Genomic DNA, 19562 nt, shown 5'->3' with positions numbered 1-19562 from the left:
GTGATGATGGCTTTCACTGTCGCTCTCATGTTTCTTCCCTCCCCCCTCTATTGTGTTCTAGTACCTCCCACGGCAGTGTCTGAGTTCTCATGACTCTTAGACCAGCAAAGACTCAGCAGCGGAAGGAAATATCAGTGCAGTATGTGTATATTGCTAACACAGTGTAACGTTTTGTCCCCTTTGACATACATAGTATCACTTTAGTTTCTCTCAAATAATTGGTTTCCTTGTGACACTTTCACACTGTATCTGCCTCCTTTGTTGTCATTCCTCCACCACTGCCCCCGAGTCTTCCTTCTTTTCCACGCCTGCTCCTTCTTTGAACAGTCCTTTCGCTTTCATGTAACACACAGTCGGTCACACCCCTTCCCCTCCTTCCCTCTGTACCGCTTCCTCCTCATTGGTAGTCCCCATCCTGCTAATTTCTTCATAGGAGAGAACGCGTGGGCTGTTATCTTTCTTCTGCGTCTAACTATTCTTCCTTTAACAAAATGGTCTGTAGTTCTCTTCATTTTCCCACAACTATCAATGGTTTGCTATTTTTATAGCTGTGTATGAAACTCATTTTGATTACCTATCCGTTTACTCCAACTTCTAAGTTGAATTATAGCGTGTTTTCTACTTTTAATCTTTTGAGGACCCTCCACATTGATTTAAGTAGTGGCTACCTCAGTTTACATTCCCACTAACAGTGTGTAAATGTTTGTTTTCGTCCATATCCTTGCCAGTATTTACTATTTTTTTTTAAAAGACAGCCATTCTGACTGGGGTGAAATAGAATCTCAATATGACTTTGATTTGCCTTTTCTGATGCCCAAGGACACCAGATACTTTATCACATACTTATTGACTGCTTGTATTTCTTCTTTTGAGAACTGTCTATTCATGTCACTAGCCCAATTTTTATTTATTTTTAAAATTAATTTATTTTTTTAATCTCATTTCACATTCCAACCACAGTTCTCCCTCCCACCCCTCTTCCCACTCCCCCTCACTTCCCCTCCCAGCCCACCCCCATCCACTACTCCCAACATCTAACCCAATTTTTAATTTGATGATTTGCTTGCCTTGGTATTTTATTTAGGGGTTTTTCATCTATCCCAGATATTAGTATCATGTTTGGTGTAGAGCTGGCAGAGCTTCTTCTGTTCTGCACGCTGTCTCTTCTCTGCTGATTTTATTCCTCTCATGTGGGGAAGGTTTTCAATTTCCTGCACCCCATTTGTCAGTTCTAGGTATTTTTTGTGCTGTTGGAATCCTTTTCAGGAATCATATTCCTAAGTGGTACCTTGAAATGGTTCACCTATGTTGTTTCAGGATTTACATTAAGATCTTTTATACATTCTGAGTTGATTTTGTGCAGTGAGAACTGTGGATTTACTATTTTTTCTAATGGGCATCCAGCTTCCCCAACACTGTTGATGACACCATCTTTTTTCTAATGTAGGTTTTTGGCATTTTTGTTTGAGATTCTCTGACTACAGCTTTGAGGTACATTTCTTGGCTCACTGTTCTGTATCCCCTGTCTGTGTTTCCATTATTTGAGCTAACCCTGTCTTGGTCATTATAGCTCTAGTGGAATCAGAGAACCTGATGCCTCCAACTGTTGCTGTTTCTGTCTAGAATTGTTTAGGATTTTCAGTCTCTTTTTTTTCCATGTGAATTTTAAGCCCTCCCCCATCTTGTGAATAATGTTGGGACCCTTAGCTTCTGGTGTGTTTGGTCTCCCTGCTACTGCTGTTGCCTGAGGTAAGACTGGATGTCCTGTGTGTTGGTTCATAGAAAAGGTGAAGTATTGATTCACTAGGAGGATGACACAGAGGCAGATTTCCAGCACCAAGCACTCTGGAGGACCACAGAAAGCTTTTGACCAAGACAGTGTCGAGCTGTCCACCTACGACCAAAGGCAGTGAGCACGAAGAGTCCTCACTGTATTGGCTGTCTGGTCTAACCTGTACAGGATGGACGTTCCTCTCAAAGTCTGGAGCAACTAATGTCATGTTGCTATTGCTCCAGATTCCAGCTAGTAATTCCAGATTCCAGGTTGCAATATCAAAAGAGAAGATGACAGATGGGACTGGGACACAGGGGCTGGGCTTCACATGAATGCCCCTGAAGGTCCTGGAAAACTAATTACAGAATGTACACTTACATAACAGAGGCACTTTCCCTAAGTTAAAAATGCTAATTTTCCAGTGGACCCAAAAGGGCATTTATATTTTCCATTTTTGGTCATTCCAGGGAAAGCCACAGAGCTCTGATTTGTGCTTTGAAAAATCCCAGAAAATAGAAACCTGTGTCAACGTTTTCTCAAATTTGCCACCCAGTATTCTGTCCTTATGGCAAACAAGCCTCTGAAGGGCTGTTGGGAAGAGACCAGAGTAAATAGGAGGGTACTGAGGCAGCCTGCCCTGTAAAGCCCTATAGAGGTTCACAGAGAAGATGTATCTTCTTTATCTGGGGGGTGGAGCGTTCTGTATATATTGTTAAGATCATATGAGCTAATTTCAAGTCTGAATTGTCTTCACTGGTGTTTAGTGTTTGTGACATCTTTACAGAACAGGGGGGAGCACTGAAGTTGCTTATCATGATTAACCTTTATTAACCAGTAGTGTTTGTTTTGCAGAATTGGGAACTCCATTATTTGAAACATATATTTATAATTATTATATATTCTTGGTGAATTTTTCTTTATTAATATGTTATTTCTTCTAAATAAATTTGCCTTGAATTCTTTGTCAGATCTTATAGTAACTACAACAACTTATTCTGGGCTGGCATTCACTTGATTGGTTGAGTTGATCCTTTGAGCTTGACACTGTTGGTGCCTTGGCTACTAATATGTGTTTCTTAGGAACAATAGAGAGGTGACTCTTGTTAATAGAGCCAGCCAGTCTGCCTCAAAAGGTGAGCTGAAGCCATTTACAATTAAATTTATTCTTGAGAGATGTTACTCCTGTAATTTTGTTGGCTTTCCTTCTTATTGGTTACACTAGTATTTGTTATGTTCTCTCACCCTTAGTAGTATCATAGGCTTGCTGGCTGGCCGTGCTGGACATAATGGATCCTTTTCTAGATTTTCTTTCTTTATTCATCTCCTAATCCCTCAGATGTTTACTCCATACCTTTGATCCCTGTTGTAAACTTACTTCCAACTCTTCTTCCTTGTTTCATGTAGTATTCTTTTGAAGTCCTATATCCTTCCTCATTACCTATCCTAACCTCTCTCAGATTATTCTCTATTATACCCTCCCACACATATAGCAGCAGGATTAATATTTAAAAATAGCTATACTACCAAAAGTAAACTACAAACTCTATGACGTTCCTATCAAAACACTGATGTAGTTCTTCACAGAACTAGAAAAAAGTAATCCAAGAATTCATATGGAATCGCAAAGACCACACATAGCCAAAGTAGTCCTATGGAGAAAGAACATGTCTGGAGATGCCATAACACCTCACTTCAAATCATACAACAGAGCTCTAATGAGAAAGACGGCCAGATACTGGCATAAAAACCGACAGTTATATCAATGGAATGGAAGAGAGAACTCAGAAATAAACCAAAAAAGCTACAGCCATCCGAATTTTGACACAGGAACAAAAACATGCAGTAGAAAAAAAGACAACTTATTTAACAAATGATGCTGCCAAGACTGGCTATCCATGTGCAGAATGGAATCAGAGCCACATCTTTCATCCTGTGTGAGAAAATTAACTGTATATAAAACCTGAAACACTGGAATTAGTCATGGAAAGCAGAGGGGATCTATGTAAAGATACAGGTTTAGGCATGGCCTTCTGAGACGATTTCCCACAGCACAGAGACTAGATCCAAGAATCAACAGATGGAACTAAATTAAAATAAAAAACCCTACACAGCAAAAGCAACTATAAGCAAAGCAAACAGATGGCCAGCAGAATGGAAGAAGGCACTTAACTAGCTAAACTTCAGATGAGGGATGATATCCAGAATTTTCAAAGAACTGAAAAAAATCTCTGCCAATCAACAAGTCAAAGAAATGAACAGATAATTTTCAAAAGAATAATTACAAAAGGTCAATAAATGTTTTTAAAAAGTGTTAAACATCCCTGTCGTCACAAAACTCCGTCGGGACACCGCCTCACTCTTCTCAGAGCGACGGCTGAGGGAAGAGGAATTTTATTCAGGGATGATAGGAGTACAAACTAGTCCAGCCATTATGGAGATCAGCACAGAGTATTCTCAAATAATCAAAAAGAGAACTACAATATAGCCCAGCTATATCACTTCCCTCGGGACTCTACATGCCACCACGGATATACATGCATCTCCCTCCCGGTTTGTAATACTGTTTCTCTGCTCTGTTTTGTTACTATTGCACTACAATATGTTGTGAAACAGTTCTTCTCTAGGCATGTCCTTTCTTCAGGTTTGTGCAACTTTCTGCTATGATTTCATCAACTAGATTATCTAGCTTCATTTCCTATCACACCTCCCCCTATCCCATGGATTCTTAGGTTTGGTCTTATGACTGTGTCCTGGAATTCTTGGGCACTGTGTTCTGTTTGTTCATTTACTTATTTATGTATATTAATTGATGTTTGGATGTTATAGTCTCCAATCTTCTCCCCCATCCCTGATATTTTTATTTTGATTGGTCAAACACATTGGTGGTATCTTGTACTCTATATTTTATTTAGTTGATTGGAATTTTTGTTTTCAACATCTCTGTTTGTTGTTGTTGTTTCTCAACATGTCATCTTTGATGGATTTTCTTCCGTGTCACTTTTCAATCTACATTGTCGATTTTCCTTTTTTTTTTCTGGCTGTTCCCTCTAAGCTGCTGACTTTCCTCCCCAGGTCTTAGATTGACTTCATCTGCTTGTTTGTAAACTATCTGGGGTCACTAATAATTTCACTAGTAAGCCTTTTTCCAACATTGTACCTACTGAATTCAGCATCTCCGAATTCAGCCAGTGAGGGGTTATTATGATCTCCTAGAGGAGTCATACTGCTTTGTTTCCTGTGTTTCTGTGCATCTCTTGGCTTACCTATTGGTCCTATTAGGGGATACTCTAATTGGGAGGCATTTGAGGGCATTACTGCTTACATTGGAGAAAACAACGTGTTTTTGGACAATCTCTCTCTCTCTCTCTCTCTCTCTCTCTCTCTCTGTGTGTGTGTGTGTGTGTGTGTGTATGTGTGTGTGTGTGTATGTATGCAGGTGAGCATGATTGTAAACGTGTGTGGAGACCAGAGGATAATGTCAGATGTTCCTCTATCACTCTTTATTTCTTTGAGGTGAGTTTTCTCCTGGAAACTAGAGTTTAGCTTTCTTGTCATTTTCTGCCTAGGCTGGAAGCTGACAAACCCTATCCATCCTGTTTTCTCCACAGGTTTGGGTTATAGGTGTGTGGGGCATGTGTTATATTGGTGCTGAGATCAGAACCTTGTCCTCAAACAAGTGCAGGAACCCCCCTTAGCTGCTAGCCACCTCTCTAGCCTGGAGGGAGGCTTGGATTTCACCTCATCCACCGTGTATCCTGTATTTTCTCTACACTTATCATCTGTTCCATCACCGCCATTGTGAATTTTCAAACCTCTCCCTTCCCTTTGCTATCAGAGCAATGTCTCTTTTTTCTTATTCTAATTTTCTCCTTTACCATGTCACAAGAAAGCAGCTGTTAGTTCGCCATTTTTTCCCAAGTACTCTCCAGTTTGATATTTTTGTGGCAACTCATGGTTTAATATGCAAGAGTAAATAATTCGTCTTCCAGGACAACTGGACAATCCCTGTAGGTCCAGCAATCCTGGCTGTTAGCCGAAGAAGAGGCTTTTTCCTCTACAAAAAGATCTCACTGGAAAGTAAAGAGGCTCGTGTCAGCTGTCAGGACTGAGGCCTTTCCCTGCTAACACATGCTGTTCCTTGACTAACTCCTGTGAGCGTTGACATACTGTGTCAAAGGCGGGAACAGGCAGTTCTTCAATGGGGTGTCATAACCCGAGCATCTCTGCCTGTGCTCCTTTCCTCCAGATCTGAGTTCCAGACTGGCTTGCATTTTCTCATGCAGCTTTCCGGGGAGGGAAGATGTTCTGACATGTTCCTGAGTGAGCCAGAGTGATGCCTGAAGCAACAGGATGAGGCAGGTCCACATTGTGTACACTGGAGACACAGCAGCCCCTCTCTCTTCTAGGGTGAAGATCCCCTGGGAGCGATTCACTTGAGAGGCTGTGTGGTGACATCCGTGGAGAGCAATCACGACGGTGAGGATGAATTTCTGTGGGAGGGGATGTGCTTACTGTTCCTCTACACCTGTGCATATTGAGCTAATCAGTCAGTCATGAGGCACAAGCATGCATAAATTTACTGTCGGGAAACTTTGGAGGGAGTGTTACTCCTCCCAAAGAACTGGCCTGCTCTTGGGAAACGGGAGCAGGTTTTGTGGATGCCTTGAGTGTGTCACTGAACAATGCTAGAAAAAGCCATCACCTCCATCCTGGCTTCCATGAAGAGCTTTGGCAGCAGCAGTTTTCCTTGAAGGAGATCATGTACTTATTATATAAGGAAATGTTCTGCAATAAACAGAGTACCTATGCAGTGAGGTGAGATACTTAGTGGGAAGCATACCTGGGTACAGTAGGCTAGGTCTGTGTAACTCATTCTGCCACATAGCCCACTGTGAGCATGCCACCCTGCTGGGTCTCAGTTCCTGCTCTGAAGATAAGGGAATGCACCAGGTGATTTCTGTTCCCCCGCACTCATATGCCTGTGACTGACACATGGATTAGCCATTTGGCTGTCACTGCCCTGTTAGGTACAGAGGACATACAAGTCACTGGAGATGCAGTTTCCACAACCCAACCCTGTTTTTTCCCCCGTCACTTGTCAGACTATTTTTTTGTGTGTGTTGTTACAAAAATCACATTTTGAACACAAAATTATAGAGAATAGTATGCAACAATTACCAAATTTCAACAGCTATCACCACACACTAATTTGTTTGATGTGTGCTTCTCTGTCTGATACTTTATCTTGAATCAAATGAAGACATGTCATTTAACTGCTCTGGCTTCATCTTGACATTTTGGCTTTATTTGCTTTTTCATCCTTCTTTAAGAACTTAGACTTAGTTCTTAATTTAGACTATATTTACAAGACTAATGCTAGATGTGTCTTGGGTTCATTATATATGCATGCTTGTGGATATAAATATATGTGCATTTTAATATATTGAGATTGGTTCTTGGCTTATAATATGAGTAAAACAAAGGCACTCTTTTTGTTGTTGTTGTTTTTCGAGACAGGGTTTCTCTGTGGCTTTGGAGGCTGTCCTGGAACTCACTCTGTAGACCAGGCTGACCTCGAACTCACAGAGATCTGCCTGCCTCTGCATCCCAAGTGCTGGGATTAAAGGTGTGCGCCACCAACGCCCGGCCAAAGGCACTCTTTAAACACCATCAGAAGTTACTCAAGAGATACAATTGGTGTACAGAGGCAAGAAATTTAGCTTACTTATAAACTTATAAATGTTTTCTTGAGTATTTTATGAGTCTCTTAATGATCATGCTACATTGCTATCTTTACAAATACTGAATGTATCCTTAGGCAATGAATATGAATGCAGACTTTGCTCAAGACAATTAGAAACAGTCATTTCATGGCTTGGGGGAGGAGGTAGACAGGAGAGTTTCTGGGGCCCACGTGTTACTTTACTCTCTCTCCCACCAGGCAAGAAGAGCGATGATGAGAACCTTTTTGAGATTATCACAGCAGATGAAGTTCACTACTACCTGCAGGCAGCCACTCCCAAGGAGCGTACTGAGTGGATCAAAGCTATCCAAGTGGCCTCACGGACTGGGAAGTAAGGACAACAATAAAGTCCTCATTGCCTGCAGAGGGAATCCCTTGTGTGGATAAGCACAGTCCATGACTTGTCCACGTCTCTGACAGTTCAGCCAGAAGGAACTAAGAGTGGGAAGAGTTTGCCTGCATGTGCCACCTAAAGTTACCCACACCACTCCATTCACTCTAGTCTCTCCACCCCTGCCTGTCCTACAAGCCATAAGACGAGTTGTGTGGCTACATAGACCTTCCAGGCCTTTGGGGCCTCTCGTGGAAAATGAAGGCATGGACTAGGGTATCTCTGAAATCCTTGCTGGTTAAAAAAGAAAAGCCAAGTAGCAAATAAATACATAATGCCCTGTGATTATAATTTCCATGGAAGTGAAAATGCCTCCAATTGTCCTGAGGGTGTCCTTTTGGGGCCAAGTTGTGGTCCTCAGCTCTCATCATGTGTGGCAGGTCTTAGACATTGCTTGTCTTTGAAGCTGGCACCAAGCTGTACCGAGAACACTAAGAGTGATCTTCTGTGCCCTGGTCACTTAGCTGTTGCTCTTTGCCGAGATTATGTGAAGTAATGAGATAGCATGCTTGCTGTCCAGTCTTCTCTCTGACATTTCTCAAGAGCAGCTTTCTGTCTTCGGTGGCTTTCTATAGCCTTGGCTGTTCTAAGTCCTGAGAAATGGACTCAAGGAAGCCAGGGGCAGCTGAGGGTCTTTCCAGGAGCGGCAGCTGCTTACATCAAGGTCTGAAAAGTCTCCCTTTGTTCTTTTCTGGGGTTTTATGCACCACTTCTTATAGCTAGAAGGCTGCCCTTAAGCCACCAAGGTTCCCTTGAAGTCCACAGAAAAGTGGTTCATGCTGGGTCCTTGGAAGTGAGAGAGGCCTGGGCATCTGTCTGCCTAGTGTGTCTCTTGCATCTTCAGAGAGTGGACAGGACTGCACAGCAAGGCAAGCTGAAGGCCTGGAATGTATGCAGAGTTTGTGGTGGAGACTGTCAAAGTCATCGAGCTCCTTCAGTTCTCCCGACCTCAGTACCATACAGTTCTGTAGCCTTAAGTGCCAGCCTTATCCATGCGGGCTCTGAGAGCTTCCTGGTCTTGTTTGAAATAGAAACTAGTTTGCAGTTTTTCACTTTGACTAATCACTAATTACCTTTGTCCCAAAGTATAAGACAAGGTTTCATGCAAAGGAGTACTTTCTTTTTAAAATTATTTATTATTATCATTATTAATACTCATAGGTGTTTTATCTGCAGGTATGAATGTACACCATGTGCCATGATTGGTTCTTTTCAAGGCCAGCAGAGGATGTCAGATCCCTTCGTGCTGGAGTTGTGGATGCTTGAGCTCCCATGTGGGTGCTGGGAATTGAACCCAGGTTCTCTGGAAGAACAGTCAGTGCTCTCAAACATTGCTAGCCCCAAGACTGTTTCTCTAACTCCAGGTTTAGTTCTGTGGTCGCAGTATAGAAAGGAGAGAAAGAACGTTCTTGTTCCTCTTTTTCATGCTGTCCATTCCTCTGCACTGGTCATGAGGCTCTGCCTGTTCCTAGGTTATTTTGTTGATGGCCAAAAGGCAAAGAACTATCCTTTTCTTTGACTCCTCAGCACACTGTCTTTACAGAATACGCACAATAGTTTATTTATAGCCAGACTTCACATAATGATCAATATAGAGTCAGCCTTATGTTTTGAAATCTATATGATTTAGCTCAGTGTTTCTTTTGGGTGTGATTGCCTTTCTGTAACTGCTCTCTCTTTATGCAATTCACTTTCATTTTCTGAGTAGTATTGTATTTCTCAAACCATTTGCATGTACTTGTCATTTAAAACAGAACTGAAGTCAGGGACTGATGACATGGTCAGAAATTAAGAGCACTTGCTGCTCTTGCAAAGGACTGGGGTTCAGTTCCCAGGTCCACACAGTAGCTCACAACTGTCTGTAATTTCAATTCCAGAGGATCTGACACTGTTTTCTGGCCTCCAAAGGAACTGCAGACACATGAAATACATTCGTGCATACAGGCAAGCACTCATACACACAAAGCAAAAATAAATCTTTTTTTAGAAGTCAGCTTTCCGTAGTGTATAACAAAATCATGCCCACACTGAAGATGAGGTTTAAGGATAAGGCAGAGTGTCCTTGTGTCCTTCTTGTTTTTAACTCACAGCACCTCAACTCCAATCCTTAGACAAATAAAGGGACCCATTAAGTCCACATAAAGGTTTCCTTCTTTTGGGCTGCTAAGCATTCTTCAAGTTCAACTCTGATGCAGCCTGGTGACTGTTTTCCCATGGGATTCCAGTTGCACAGTGATACCAGTGTGTAGAGAGGCCTGTAGCATTGTCAAGCCTTCCTAAAGTAAGCAATTGCTTTTTCTGGGGGAGAAGCTAGCTCTCTCCTGATAAAACAGCCAACCGTGGGATAGGTAAATGTGCTATTCATATCTGAACAACTTTTTGGCTTACAGATAAAGCTCAGATCCTGTTGGACACAACAGTAAGATAGCAGACGTGACATGAACTCTGTCATGATAGCCACTGCCTTCACCCGCTGTGTGTAAAGGGTGTGGAAGCTGAAGATTCTTCTTGCAGGGCAGCTTATGCTGGCAAGAAAGACTCACCCTTTTAAAACTCAGTTTTCCAACTTAAAGTGGGAGGAAATCAGGTTGTTTGATTACCAACTGTAGATGTATTAAGAAATAACATATAAACCAGGCATGGTGGCATATACGTGTAGACCCAGAGCTTGTGAGGTCATGGCAGGAGGATTGTGAAGTTAGGGTTAGCCTAGGCAACATGGTGAGACCATGTCTAACAGCATCTGAAATAAGGAGAGAAAGAAGAAAAGAAAGAAAAGATAATGAAAGGAGGTAACCATCTTCTCATCTGACAGAGAGACAAATAAAACATCCACCAAAGAACGAAAATACGCTTTGCAAGACAAAATGTTTAAATCTTACAGCACAGAACACAGCACTGATTCAGGATCAATGTTTAGTTACACACACACACACACACACACACACACACACACACACACACACACACACACACACACACACACACACACTCAGTGGCTACTACTGCACCACAGAGAGTGACTTTCAAAACAGAATGAGGAACTTACTTGAATGAAGACATCACTAGTTGGTCATTGCTAGTTAGAAGACACTAAAAGAAGGAAAACAGGTTTAGGGTGCTGCCTTTGGACTCTTTGAAGAGTGAGGAAACACCTCTGTCCTTGACCTTTAGGGCAAAAAGAGAATGGAAAAAGTAATTGCACAATGTTTCCGGTTTTATTTTGTGTTCTCTAAACACAGGGTTTAAAAACCATGCAGGATGTTTTAGGAGAAGTAGAGGAAAGGGCAGTGGAAAAAGAAAGTAATGAGGAAGTTCAAAAACAGTTAAGAGTTGCTTAAAAATAAACTGTGAAATTACACCCTCACTGTGTTTGGCCTAATTTCAGAGCAAAGGAAACAAAATGTAGAACAGACAAAGTGGATGGGAGGAGCTGTCCTGGGGGAAGACACAGGGGCTTTTGTGGGAAGGCTTAGTAGTATTGGGGAAGGCACTGACAGAGCCTGGGGCTCAGCTACAAGCCCATGACTTACTGTGGCCACATCCCCACTTAGAATTAGGTTCTGTGTTAGCCAGCATTTTGTCACTGTAACAAATGCCTCAGATAAATCGGCTTAGCGACAGAAAGGTTTCTTTTGGCTCATAGTTCTCATCCACACTTGGCTGATGTTTAGTTTGGGGTCTTTGGCCAGACTATCTCATGCTAGCAGGGAGCAGGTTCTGGTTGTGGGCGTGGCTGGGAACTGAAAAGAAATGCAGATGAAGGTTCTGAGGCCCTCATGTCCTCTCCAAGCGCTTCTAGTGACTACAAGACCTCCTTCAACAAATGGTGTTGGCATAACTGGATGCTGGCATGTTGAAAACTACAAATAGATCCATATCTGTCGCCATGCACAAAACTTAAGTCCAAAACAAGCAAAGGCCTCAACATAATCCAGCCACAATAAACCTCTTAGAAGAGAAAGTGCGAGGTACCCTTAAATGAATTGGTACAGGAGACTGCTTCCTGAACATAACACCAGTAGCACAGACACTGAGATTGACAGTAAATGGGACCTCATGAAACAAGATCCCTGGGCCTATAGTCAGAGGAGATTCAAAGTCCAGCTTGCCTGACTTCTGAGTACACGCACATATACCTCCTGTCTTATAGTAGGATACACTTGGCTCTGGCCAGCTTTGGGCACCTATCTTGTTTCCAAAGGAACCCTACTAACTCAACCCTGGCACCTGTCCTATCAGTAACAGCAGCATTTCCTGTTAGTACATAGCCAACCCTGACTCTGGGTTCTGGGCTTCCACTGCCTAAAGGGAAAACTTTCTGGTCAGAGGTAACACTGGTTCTGAGGTTCCTGGGTTTCTACTCTGTGACATGTTCTTGCATAAAACAATATTTTTTCTGGACAGATTAAGGTGTGTTTATACACACATACATTGTGTGTATACTTAAAAATGTTTTATTTCTTCCTATTTTATTTTTATTTAAATTAGAAGCAAGCGTGTTTTCATGTCAATCCCAATTCCCTCTCCCTCCCCTCCTCCCCTGCCGCCCACCAACCCCCTATCCTATCTCCTTTCAGCTCTGTGGGGAGGATGAGGTGTTTCATGGGGGATCATCAAAGTCTGTCATATCAACTGGAGCAGGGCCTATGCCCTCCCCCAGGTGTCTAAGCTGAGAGAGTATCCTTTTATGTGGAATGGACTTCCAAAGTCCATTCATATGCTAGGGATAAATACTGATCTACTACCAGAGGCCCTAAAGATGGCCCAGGCCCCCTCACTGACACGCATGTTCAGGGGTTCTGAATCAGCCCTATGCTGGTTTTCCAGCTATCTGTCTGGGGTCCATGAGCAACACCTTGTTCAGGTCAGCTGTTTCTGAGGGTTTCACCAGCCTGGTCTTGACCCCGTTGCTCATCACTTCTTCCTCTCTACAATTGGATTACAGAGTTCAGTTCAGTGTTTAGATGTGGGTGTCTGCTTCTGCTTCCATCAACCACTGGATGAAGGCTCTAGGACGTCGTATAGGATAGTCATCAAATTCATTATTGGGGAAGGGCATTTAAGGTAGCCTCTTCACTATTGCTTAGATTCCTAGTTGGGGTCATCCTTGTAGATCTCTGGACATTTCCTTAGTATCAGATTTCTCTTTAAACCTATAATGGCTCCCTCTATTATGATATCTCTTTTCTTGCTCTCCTCTATTCTTCACCCAACTCAATCTTCCTGCTCCTTCACGTCCTCCTTTCCCCTCCTCTTATCCTCTTCTCTTTCTCCTAGCTCCCTCTGCCCTCCCTCAATGCTCCCAATTTGCTCGGGAGATCTTGTCCCTTTCCCTTTCTCCAGGGGACCATATATGTCTCTCTTAGGGTCCTCCTTGTTTCCTAGCTTCTCTGGCAGTGTGGATTGTAGGCTGGTGATCCTTTGCTCTATGTCTAAAATCCATATGTGAGAGAGTACATACCATGTTTGTCAGATTGCCATTCTGACAGGAGTAAGATGGTATCTCAGAGTTGTTTTGATTTTCATTTCCCTGATGGCTAAGGATGTTGAGCACCTTCTTAAATGTCTATGAGACATTTTAGACTCCTGTATTGAGAATTCACATCAACTGGAAAGGAGAGTGATTTTAAATGATTCTGAATTTTTCTATTTTCACCATAGCAGGGAGTTCGTAATTTAGAGCCATCAACCAGGCCAAATCTCCCGGTCCCTGCATATGAACCTGTGACATTAAGATAACAACACCTACATTGCATCATGATGTGAGGATTAAGTACAAAAAACAAAATAATGCTGGTTCTCATAGTCGTTGCCCTCTTAGTCTGGCGATTTCCTAAATTGGGGGATATGAAAATTGTGAACTGTGTAAGCAGCCAACCCACACTGGAGACAGAGTGAGCAGGAGACAAGTGCTGTATTTTATGATGAGGTAGTTTGCAGTTATGGTTGCATAATTATCACCCTAACTATGCCGATTCAGTGTCCTTGTAAGAAGTGAGGGAGCAGAAATGAACCCACAACCTTAATCTTTGACATCTTGTTAAACACCCATTTTTCTTTTTTAGATTCTGCATCTTCAAGGTCAACAGATATAAACAGAATTATCAGAAACAGAATATTTTTTCTTTTTTAAATTTAAATTAGAAACAAATTTGCTTCACATGTCAATCCCAGCTCCCTCTCCCTCCCCTCCTCCCCTGCCCTCCACCAGGCCTCCCAACCCCCCAACCTATCCCCACTTTGTTCCCAAGGGAGGGTGAGGCCCTCCATGGAGGATCTCCAGAGTCTGTTATTTCATTCAGGGCAGGGCCTAGGCCCTACCCCCAGAGTCCAGGCTGAGAGAGCATCCCTCATTGTGGGATGGGCACCCAAAGTCCATCTATATGCCAGGAATAAATACTGATTTACTACCCAAGGCCCCATAGATTGCCTAGGCTTCCTCACTGACACCCACATTCAAGGGGTCTGTATCAGTCCCATGCTGACCTCCCAGCCATCAGTCTGGTGTCTAAGAGCTCCCCCTTGTTCAGGTCATCCAGAAACAGAATCTTATTTTACCATCCCGTTAAAGGTTCAGATGAATGTCAGAAGTGGCATGTTTCCTTTATTGTCAGTGTATTACCATACAAGGAAGATAACTTTGGGACTGTTTTATTTGTGGGTTGCACCCAAGGCAGTGTAAGAGCAGAACACCCAGGGCCTGGTTTGTTCATTTGTTTCTTGTCTCAGTGACTGACCCAGATGGTTGGCTGTGTGCCTTCTTCCCTTATCTAGGTGGCCTTTCAAATTCTCTTTGGCCACTGCATGAAGAATAGACTGCAGAGGGTAAAAGGTGAAGCTGGAAATATGATGAGAAGCTGATGAATAATTCATTCAAGAAACAGCCACGACTTAGGCCAGACAAGGTAGTCCTGCATATGTAAGAAGGGGATCCCATTTGGAATACATATTGGTGGTAGTATCATTAACAGGATGTACTAGGGAATCTGGGAGGAATGAGTAAGAAAAAAGACAAATGGAGGGTAATTCTTACTTATTACCCAGAGTATCAGATAGGAAGTGCAACTATGTGCTAAGGAAAGAAGAGGGAGAGATGTGGATTACTTAGTACATCCTATTAAGACTGATATATATATTCCTCACATACAGAGGGCTACTTTGTCTGGTTTAAGTTACTGTTGTTTCTTAAACTAATTGTTCATCAGCTTCTCATCATATTTCCATATAGAGTGGTAGCATATAGGAATGGGGGTTTGCTTTCTTACATATGGCATTAAGTAAGAGGGCAGGTTCAAGGAAATGGGAGGAGCCAGGTGAAAGATACCTCTCCTAGTGGAGAACTTAGTGTGTGTGGATTGATTGCAGGGCTATGCTGAGTTTGAAGGCAGTAAGAGATGCCCCTGACCTTGAATCGTTGTTTGGAGAATGGAAGCTGAGACCTTAGAAAAGGGGAATAAGATGTAAATACTTAGACATGGCTAGTTAGAAAGCAATGGGGAAAAAGTTCAAGTTCTTCTGGGGCAAAACACAAGAATCTATTGGAGTATCATGCTTTTTACTTGTGTAGTTTTTCTGTTTATTACATATGTCTGCTTACATCTCCAATATGATTGCTGTTGCTGTAACACAGTTGTGAAAATAAGCCCCCAATCCAAGGCTGTCAATGCAAGTTTCTTCCAACTGCACTTGAATAGAAGCTAAACAACTTTGAGACCCTCCACATTCTGGTTGTGGCACAGATTTAAATGAGCACTGGTGAATATGATCCTGAGTGCTTATCATTCACGTGTCAGGTAGGCACATGTAGGATTAAAAACACTACATATTTATGAATTTGGTAAATATGCCTTTTTCAAAGTTTATCTGTAGGTTGTACTTGAATACAACAATGCTGTATCTATGTGTGAGAGAATAGCGAGGGTCCCAGCCTATACTTATTTATTTGCCTATCTATCTATCTATCTATCTATCTATCTATCTATCTATCTATCTATCTATGCTTTATTTTTTGAGACTGTAGCTTTGGATCCTGTCCTGGCACATGCTCTGTAGACCATGCTGGCCTCGAACTCACAGAGATCTGCCCACCTCTGCCTCTGGAATGCTGGCATTAAAGATATGGGCCACTATGCTCAGCTTCCAGTCTGCCTTCTTAAGAACCATTTGTCTTTCCTGAGGGGTTGATGAGGTGCCTGAGTTATCTTGTGGGATGGATGGTTTGTTTGCAAGGGTAAAGATGGTATAGTTTGTGTGGGCACAGGACTGCTGGCAAGTCTTCTTGGGGACATTCCCATTATTATTATTACTTAATGAATGACACATTTCCTGTTATTTATAGGACCAGGAACCATGCCACATATGTTGTTATAAGTGTTGCTTTGTTTCAAACTCACATTAGACCTTCTTTGTCATGATTGAACAGGTGAGGACACTGAGGATCATCAAGGTGAACCTGCCTGACCGAGATTCTGCAACCAGGAAAACAGATGGAATTCAAGGCTTGATTCTGAATGTTTAGTTGGCATTTTGTGTTGTCTTCACTTTCCTCACAAGCTTCCTGGGTGTATACTTTTAATCTACTCTTTATTTAATATTTCCTGTATCAAGAACTCGCCAGTCTTATAGGGCTGTTCTTCCCCCCAGCATTCAAATAAAATGATATCGTGTCTGTACAACTTGCCATGGGAAGTCTGGAGACATCACAAATTCCCCCCAAATTCTCAAGCTTAGAGGAGAGGTAGCCCTTTCATTCCTCTGCTTTCTGAGTTCCCGCTCCTGTTTTCTTATCACCTGCCCACTGAACAGAACAGTCACCCCAACATTCCATGCAAAGCCCCAGCCTACAGGTGCACCTTGCCTTTGCAGCCTCTGCTCAATGTCACGTCTCTAGACGTACAAGAATGTCGGCTGGGTTCTTGGAGAAGCTGATCCTGAGGCAGGATAAGGTGTGAAAGAAACTCATTGTGAAAGGGACTTTACTAAAATAGACAAAAGTGTACAAGGAAGTAGAGACTGAGTGAGGAAGCTCCAATGAAAATACAGTAGCAGTTGCCCTAGAAAGAATAGCAAAGGGCTACCTTCCCCTGGCAAAGCTCTGAGCAGTATATCAGGTGCTTGGTCTTTGGGAGAGATGTGAACCAAGGAGATAATATATTATGAAGAGTAGTGAGTGGTCTGTCTACTGTTCAGACTGAAGGATCAGAGCCAAGGGGTTCTAGGGAAGAAGCATACGGATGGATGTCTGGGAGTGGGAGGAAAGTGTGAAGATGTGTGTGTCATATCCTAATATCTCCAGAAGCTTCCACCCCCGAATCACGTGTCCTGTTGTGTGAGTCGTCCCTTGTCTGCAATTACTGCAGTTCTAGCACAAAGAATGCAGCAATGGGATGGCCACAGTGGTGGATATAGGGGCCACACACAGGGGCAACAGCACTGGCTTCTACTTTACAAGACTGATTAAGCTATTGCCACCTCGGAGTGTCCAGCATGTGAGCAGTGAAGACCAGTGCTGAGCGCTGTGAGACAGTCTTCAAGGAGATCAATAAGTCATTTGGTAAGTTGGCTACAGTTCATTCCGAATGTTTTGTCCTCACAATAACAGACTGTGATTCCAGCTACAGATTTCTCTTTCTTTTTCAGGGTGCTCAATCTGTAGGCAAAGAGTTCACATACTATAACACATATTTAAAAAGTTGTTATAGTTGGGAAAAGAAAACGAAGAAATAGACCCAATAAAATGCACTTAATTTTAAGTCTAGCACATCCTTCAATCACAGTATCTTCTTGGGCTTCCTCCAAACTCACTAATTATCCATCCTTAATGCATGGTAAGATCATCTTTCTTATAGATTAGTATTTCTGTGTTTAGGTCCGAACCCTACCATTTATTGTCTGGAATCATTTCAAGAGCTTACAAATGGGCTTCCCTATCCCACAACCATACCCCTATCTACTTCTTATATTTTAGCCCTAAACCCCCTGTGAAATGAAGGTTCCTTAAATAACTAATGCTGCTAATCTTCCAAACCTCAGCTCCCTTCCAACTGTTTCATTGCTTGCGCAATGGGACCCAGTGCTGGTGAACTGTAATGTTACCAATGTCAACTTGACTAGCATGGATCACAGAAACCAACGTGGCCTCTGGGAGAAGCATGCATCCTGGAGTTGAGGAGACCAAATCCTGAAAAGGAACTGTTCTCCATCTCAAAACAAACAAACAAACAAACAAACAAACCTGTCTTTGCTCAGAGCCAGGGGGCTTACGTGGCTGGGCAGCATCTTCAGGGTCAGCGCCTGAGCAAGCTCTAGGCTGCTGCACACCATTCTGCTGGTCCTACTTGGCAGCGACATGCTCTCCCATCCATCGCAGCCTCTCCTACACCTGTTACCTCTGCAGCATCTCTAGTTCTGCCTCTCTCTACTGCACACCGCTGTTTCTTCCATCCACCTTTCCCACTTCTCCACCGCATATTTATTTGTCAAAGTGGCATTGCAAACTGCAGCATGTCACACAGTATATTTTATGTTATTATTGTTCAGCTTTATATGCAAATACTCATTGCAATCAGTCATTGGTTTGGTGCAAGGGTTCTATTTCTGAAGCACCAGAAATACTGGACCATTACCCAGACTCCTCTGGGGTAGACTGCTATTGCTCAGAGTCAGGGTGATCTTTCAGTTGGGCAGGGCATCCGATGTTAGGATCACCTCCAGCTCCAGGCCACCACACACCTATGTTGGTGGAGTTTTTCAACAGGATTGCTAGCTCCCCCAAAAAACATGCAGAGACTTATTATCAATTATAACTGCTCAGGTGATGGCTCAGGCTTGTTAGTAACTAACTCTTTTTTTTTTTTTTTTTTTTTTTGGTTTTTCAAGACAGGGTTTCTCTGTATTGTTTTTGGAGCCTGTCCCGGAACTCGCTTGATAGACCAGGGTTGGTCTCGAACTCACAGAAACCCACCTGTCTCTGTCTTCCAAGTGCTGCGATTAAAGGCGTGCGCCGCCACCGACTGGCAGTAACTAACTCTTACAAGTTAAACTAACTCGTATTTCTTATCTACACCCTGCCACGTGGTGGTACCTTTCTTTCAGCTTGGCACATTCATCTCCTGCTTCCTCTGCGTGTGGCTGGCGACTCTGCCCTCCTTCTTCCCAGTGGTCTCTCAGTTTGGCTTTCCCACTAAAAAGGACCAGAGAAAGAAACACACTTTGGCTCTGAAACCAGAGCCAAATCTGACCCTAACCCTGTGCAGAAAACTAACCAGTCCCTGAGCAGATACAGTTATCCTAAACTCAGGGTTTGGAATCTGACTAATCCTTTCCCTGGAAAACTCCACCCTCTAAGAAGCCCTATATAAACCCTGTGTCTGTTCAGCTTGTGGCTGTTCAGGCTGCCCAGCTGCCCTCTGCTACCCTGGCAGGGGGCAGCCACTCTCCTGGATCTCCCCCCACCCCAATAAATCTCTTGAATAAGGTTTGGGTAAGACCTTCTTTTCCTGGAGCAGAGACCACCCTGGGTGGAGCAGGGCTGTAACACTTTTCGCTGGGGTAAACCTTCCCCTGGCTAACTGAAGTTTGTTGCACTCTGCTGGGGAATGAGTTGAACTGTAACAACTTCGCAGGGGAAGCCCTCTCCTGCAGGAGCAGGG

At 42.9% G+C, this 19562-nt stretch overlaps 1 protein-coding gene and 1 pseudogene across 2 annotated transcripts in view; both read left to right on the top strand.

Annotated features, from left to right (window-relative positions):
* Positions 1-16583, top strand: part of Plek (pleckstrin) — a 42887-nt gene extending 26304 nt beyond the window's left edge. The window contains exons 8-10 of one of the 2 annotated variants that reach the window (XM_013113575.3): positions 6181-6250; positions 7716-7848; positions 16334-16583. In XM_013113575.3, coding sequence (XP_012969029.1) covers positions 6181-6250; positions 7716-7848; positions 16334-16337 — 207 coding nt within the window. In that variant the 3' untranslated portion in view covers positions 16338-16583. Of the gene's footprint in view, positions 1-6180; positions 6251-7715; positions 7853-16333 lie in introns of those variants that run through there. The other variant, XM_005070405.4, reaches the window with a different exon arrangement.
* LOC110340945 lies at positions 1031-6174 on the top strand (annotated as a pseudogene).
* Positions 16584-19562: the final 2979 nt, after the last annotated feature.

Source organism: Mesocricetus auratus, unplaced genomic scaffold (genome assembly GCF_017639785.1).
Source record: "Mesocricetus auratus isolate SY011 unplaced genomic scaffold, BCM_Maur_2.0 Super-Scaffold_100029, whole genome shotgun sequence".
In the NCBI taxonomy this organism is placed as follows: Eukaryota; Metazoa; Chordata; class Mammalia; order Rodentia; family Cricetidae; genus Mesocricetus; species Mesocricetus auratus.
This window is presented reverse-complemented; position numbering and strand designations above follow the sequence as displayed.